Genomic DNA, 5,975 nt, shown 5'->3' on the forward strand with positions numbered 1-5,975 from the left:
TCCCCTACCCTGGGGGTCTTCAAGAGGAGGTTGGATATGCATCTAGCTGGGGTCATCTAGACCCAGAACTCTTTCCTGCCTATGCAGGGGGGTCGGACTCGATGATCTATTGAGGTCCCTTCCGACCTGAACATCTATGAATCTATGAATTCTGCAGCCTCCTCTCAGTGATGAGGCCCTGAGCACATGGCACCAGGCACGACTTCCCACGCATGTGCACAGTGGCGCTCCAATGCTCCCACCACACTGCTCCCTGCTAAGGCCTCAGGACCAGGACATCCCACCTGCTCTTCCGGACTCAGCGTGCTGTGAGCAGGGGTCTTCCTGCCCAGTCCTGCCCCAAGGAGGGCGAGATGTCTGAGCAGCACCTCTGATGTACACCGCCCAGCACTTGCACTACTGCATTCCAACCGCCTGGTTGGTGCTGCCCCACACGGGGCCAAATCCCTCACAGGATGGTTGGAAACACAGACCATGTGCCCCGGGGAAGCACAAGGGCTGCACAGACTCACCAGCCCAGGACATGCCATCTCCTGCCCATAGGCTGCAGCTGGCACATACTCACATGGTGCCTGAGGTGGTGGGGACGATGGGGATGTCCTCAGCCTCCGTGGGGATGGACCAGGGGATGTGGAACTGGGGGGCCAACTCCCGCATGATGATGTTCCTGAAAGAGACCCAGACAACTCGCAGGGAGATCTGGCCCCATGGCCTGCTGCTCCTGTGTCCCCACTCCGCCTTGCATGGTCCAACTGCTGGCCATACCTGGCACTTCTAGGCCTGCGCCTAGGTCTGATCTGCTGCATCACAGCTGCACTGCAGACATGTGCTGTGTGCTAGGGTCCTGTGGCAGCAGGGCCTGCCTGCCCACCCGCGGCATCTCCCACGCAGCAGCTGGGGCAGCATGGTCAGAAGCCCCAGGTGACTGAGCTGCAGGTCAGAGGCACTGCTGGCTTCAGCACCTCCTGCCATGAAGAACTGAGCCCTCCCTCCCCATGGCAGCAATGTCCCAGGCTAAGCACCAGCTGTGAGCTCACAGCATAAGGTTCCCTGGAACTGCTAGTGGAGCCAGGTTGGCGATGGCCAGCTCGTAGTCCACCTAGCACTGCTGTCTCATGGACCCCCCAGCTCCTGTTGGCTCGTGGCCTGCCTCCTGCCCTGCCGGCTCACCACCCCCTTCCCCCCACCCCGATGGTGCACCCAGCTAGCACGTACCCAAGGATCTTGGCGCAGTCATCGTAGTACTTCATGGAGTTCTTTACAAAGCTGAAGCCATTCACGTCGCAGACGAAGGAGTGCCCGTTGGCACGCAGTAGGTCGAAGCCGCAGACCGTCTGCTGCAGGAGATGGCAGCAAGGAGGAGTTGGGTGTGCTGCTAGGTCTGGCTGGCAGCATGGAGAGTGCATGCAGCAGCACAAGCCCAGCCAGCGCCCTGCCCCATGGCCCCGCTGGGGCCTTCCAAGACCCCTCAAGCTGGAGCAGCTCAACACCCACCCTCACTCCACCAAGCTGAGGAAACCAGGGAAGGGAAGAGGAGGCAGATACTGCTCAGCCAGGGCTGGTCCTTGGTCAGGAGCCTTGGCATGCTCCCCAGGGGTCACCAAGAGATCCTTGGACCTTCTAGAGACCAGTTTCCTGTGGGGGCATGCCCCTTTCCCCTGCCCTATCCTCAGCTCCCCCCTCTATTCTGTCTGGGGTCAGGACCTCATGAAGGGGACAGGACTGTGCCCAGGGGCCCCGGTACACAATGTTGTTAGAGCAGTGGTTCTCCAGCCCCCCAGAAAACACCTGCACTTCACTCAAACTTGTTCCTGGATTACAGACAACTAGAGGTGCTGTTCTGCTGGGAAGAACTCAGTGAGACACCACAGCGCAGGAAGAATCAAAGAAAATTCAGGTTGGAAGGGCACTCAGGAGATCATCTAGTCCAACCGCCTGCTCAAACAGGACCATCCCCTACTAGATCATCCCAGCCAAGGCTTTGTTTTAAAAACCTCCGAAGATGAAGACTCCACCACCTCTCTGGGCAACCTGTTCCAGTGCTTCACCACCCTCCTGGTGAGAAAGCTTTTCCTAGTATCCAACCTCAACTTCCCTTGCTGCAGCCTGAGCCCATTGCTCCTTGTCCTGTCGTCTGCCCCAACTGAGACCAGTCCAGCTCCGTCCTCTTTGCAACCCCCTGCAGGGAGGTGAAGGCTGCTATTCAATCCCCCTCCGTCTTCTCTTCTGAAGACTAAATCAGCCCAGTTCCCTCAGCCTCTCCTCACAAGTCATGTCCCCCAGCTCCCCAACCATTTTCACTGCCCTCCTCTGGACTCTCTCCAATGTGTCCACATCCTTTCTGTAGTGGGAGGCCCACAACTGGACACAGGACAACAGATGTGGCCTCCCCAGTGCGGACTAGAGGGGGAGAATCACGTCCCTCCATCTGCTGGCAACGCTCCTGCCAATGCAGCCCAGGATGCCATTAGCCTTCTTGGCAACAAGGGCACACTGCTGGCTCCTGTCCAGCTTCTTGTCCTATCACCCCCCAGGTCCTTTTCTGCAGAGCTGCTGCCCAGCCAGTCGGCCCCTGCCTGTACCAGTGCATGGGACTGTTCTGTCCTAAGCGCGGGATTTTGCACTTGTTCTTGTCAAACCTCATGAGATTTCTTTTGGTCCAATCCTCCAATTTCTAGAGGTCACTCTGAATCCTAGCTCTACCCTCCAGCATATTTACTACTCCCCACAGCTTGGTGTCATCTGCAAACATGCTGAGGGTGCATTCTGTGCCATCTTCCATCCACTGATTCCTTCTAGGTGTGTGACCCTGTGCACTATTTGAAACATCTGGGTTTCTCATGTGTAGGTGTTTGCGTTCCTCAGTGCTAATGCTGCACAGCACCCTCGAAGGGAGGCTGTGACCATGGGCTGAGAATTGCTATGCTGGAGACTCCCTGCCCTTTTTGTGAAGAGGAATCCCTCCAGCCACACCCCAGGGGTAAGCAAGCATGCCAGGACATGGCTACTCACGGACACAGCTGTGCAGGGGGCTGGGCCAGGGCTCCTGGGTGCACCTGTGCTGCTTGCTCTCTGGATCACGTCTCTGCTATGGGAGCGTGGGCAGGGGAGCGTGGGCAGCAAACTGCACCAGGAAGCCCTACAATGAATGTGGCATAGGGGCAGCTACAGTGCCTGCCTCGGGCCATCTCAGGGCAGCATGCATGCTGGGGCCAGAGCAGGCATAACACAGTCCAGTCCTTTTGGGCAACATTTGAGCTGTCACAGAGCAGCACCCCCTCTTGCCTGCACATGCCCTGGGAGTGGGAAATCCTGTGGGGGACTATTCCTGCTTGCATGCTCTGCACAGCCATGGCCAGAGCTCGTTGTGGCCTCGGGGTTTCTAACCTGGGCACAAGGTGGATCTAGAACAACCCATGGGACTCTGAAGTCGCACCACTGCCAGGCTCTGGCTCCTTCCCTTCAGGCTGCACTTAAACTGCGTTTCCCAGGTCTCCCCCTCGACGCAAGGGCCAGGGATGCAGAGGAGACTCTTGGGGCCACCACATGAAGCCTCAAAGGCGGGCAGGTCTGGCTGTAGCAGGACCTGTTCTGAACGCTCACGCTGCAGCCACCTCGCGCGAGCGTGGAGACTAAGGGCAGATGGAGCCGCTGTGAATGTCTGGGTGGCTCTCCCCTCCTGGCCCGATTCCTAGCACCAACCTCTGCAGATAAAGGACCCAACCTCTTTCCGCAGGTGCCCAGTGGTGGACATGCCACAGCATCCCCAGCTCACCTGTCCCCAGGTGAAATTCCCATGCTGCACAACCATGTGCCCCATCCCAGGCGGAGGTCACCTGGCTTTGATGTCCAGCCATGTGCACAGGCCACCCGGGACAACCTCAGCTCAGCCGAGCGTGCTGCCTCGCCTCATCTCTCCTTACCCTCTGCACAGCAACTCAGCCTTTCCCTGGGCACAAGGGAAGTAGGCAGCCTCCCTGCTAGTACAGGCCCTTGGCAGGGCTGGGAGTGAGGCCTCTAGAGGTGGGGGCACAGCAGCACCCCAGATGTGTTCATCCCTCCAGGCAGGAGAGAACACGAAGAGCTGGGGGAGAAGGGAGGTAGAGAGGGTGACGGAAGGCAGGACAAAGGCAGCCAAGGCAGAGGAAGAGACACTTCTGCATGGGCTGTGAGAGCCCTGCAGGGTGAAGACAGAGCCCAGAGAGACCTGGGCCGGACGAGACGGCACAGAAGCATGGAGCTGTTTGCTGTGTCCGGCAGTGGTTGGAGCAGGATGGCTGAATCACCTGAGCACCTGGCTGCTGCCTGTGGCCCTGCAGGGCAGGGAAGACCTAAGCAGAGGCAAGGCCAGCCAAGTGCCAGAGGGGCAGAACAGCCTCACGGGCAAGCACATGTGGGACACTGAACACAGCAGCCAGGGCAGTTCCCTACATGGGAAGCTGAAGCAGTGCCAGCGCAGGTCCCAGCCCTGCCATCAGCACAGCTTGTGGCAGAAATGCCACCATCTGTGTCTCTCCAGAGACCTGTCCTGGTCAGCTTGGGACACGGGGGTCGAATTCCTGAGGGAGGGGGGATTGTCCTCCCTGCCTACGTGACAAAGCCTGGTGCCGAGGGTGCGGTCCCTCTGGTCACCTGAGTGAGGGAAGGAGAAGCCCCTGCTCCTCTGCCCAGGTAACTGGTGATGCTTTTTAAATTGGCTGGCTAGTCACCAGCACTGCTGGCTTCTATCTGACTGGGCTGCTGGGGTCAGAAAGGCGATATAAGGGCCTGGTCCAAGAAGGGGGAGAAGCCATTTTTCCAGCATGGCACAAGCATCAGGACACAGGGAGAGAGTCTGATCCAACTGAAACGCTCTCTCTCTGGAAATCTCCGAGCCAGATCTCTACCATCTTCTGGATGATACTTGTAAGTGTTCCTAGAGAGCTCGTCAGCTCCCAGCAATGCATTTGCATATCAAACGGCTACCTCAGCCAGTCTGTTTTGCTCAACGGTAATCCCTTGATAGTGCTCTACCTCTTACCCTATTCTACCCTACCCTTTGCAACCAATAAAGTTCTCCTTTGTGACTGGTGTAGGAGACTTATTGAGAGGTGGGTTTAGTTATGCCTAGGAGGCCCCTTAGGTCTGCGGTCTAGGGGAGAATATCCTTTTTGGCCCCCAACTTTGGATTGGGTTGAGTACCCATAGGACTATTAGGCCTGTGTTTCCCCGAGGACACAGAACCTAGAAGGTCCCCTCTCGGGGTGGTGGAGGCCCCTTACCCCCGGACTCTGCGGTGGGGCTCGAAAGGGGGCCTGCCAGGGCTTAGGCGCCCCTGGAGAGACACGTGGAGTCCGGCAGGTGGACGGGCGTGGGGAGGTGGGAGGCTCAACACAGGAGCTCCCCCGACTGGCCCGCCACACAGCTGGTGCCCAGGGGAGGTGCTGAGCCATGTGGCTGTGCCGGCACCAAAGGCGGCAGTGCCCAGGGCACTGCTGCAGACATGGAGCAGGGCAGCCAGGGCAGGAGCACACAGCTAGAAAAGGGTAACCCATGTCCACCATCGCTGCTGGTCTCTGGGATATACTAGCCAAAAATGTACCCCACAGGGCAGGTGGGCAATACGGTATCACGTCAGCCTGCTGGCATCGGGGGTACACAAGCCATGCTCAGGTCCATGTGTCCAGTTCAGGCAACCAAGGGGCAGAACGGCCTCGGCCTTCCGCAGAATCCCTGGGGCCCCAGCTCCCAAGCAGGAAGCAGGGGAAGGGGGAGATGGAGAAACGTGCAGAGACGTACTGTGCACAGACGGGCCACGGTGCTCAGGTCTCAGCACGTCCCATTGCAGAGCGTCTGCAGGCAGCAGCTCTCTGGGGCAGGAGGTCAGTGTGGCGGGCCAGTAAGGGGCACTCCTGCATTGAGCCGCCCACCTCCCTGCTCCCAACCACCTTCCAGGCTCCGAGTGCCTCCCTGGGGTGCCTCCCGTCTGGCCGACC

General features: G+C 58.9%; 1 protein-coding gene across 3 annotated transcripts in view; it reads right to left on the reverse strand.

Annotated features, from left to right (window-relative positions):
* Positions 1–5,975, reverse strand: part of PPIP5K1 (diphosphoinositol pentakisphosphate kinase 1) — a 64,094-nt gene that overhangs the window by 42,944 nt on the left and 15,175 nt on the right. For all 3 annotated transcript variants that reach the window (XM_025212469.1, XM_025212472.1, XM_025212471.1), the window contains 2 exons: positions 1,216–1,337; positions 566–667 (listed from right to left, as the gene is read on the reverse strand). In XM_025212469.1, the coding sequence (XP_025068254.1) occupies positions 566–667; positions 1,216–1,337 (224 nt within the window). The remainder of the gene's footprint in view (positions 1–565; positions 668–1,215; positions 1,338–5,975) is intronic.

Source organism: Alligator sinensis, unplaced genomic scaffold (genome assembly GCF_000455745.1).
Source record: "Alligator sinensis unplaced genomic scaffold, ASM45574v1 scaffold407_1, whole genome shotgun sequence".
NCBI classification, from domain to species: domain Eukaryota; kingdom Metazoa; phylum Chordata; order Crocodylia; family Alligatoridae; genus Alligator; species Alligator sinensis.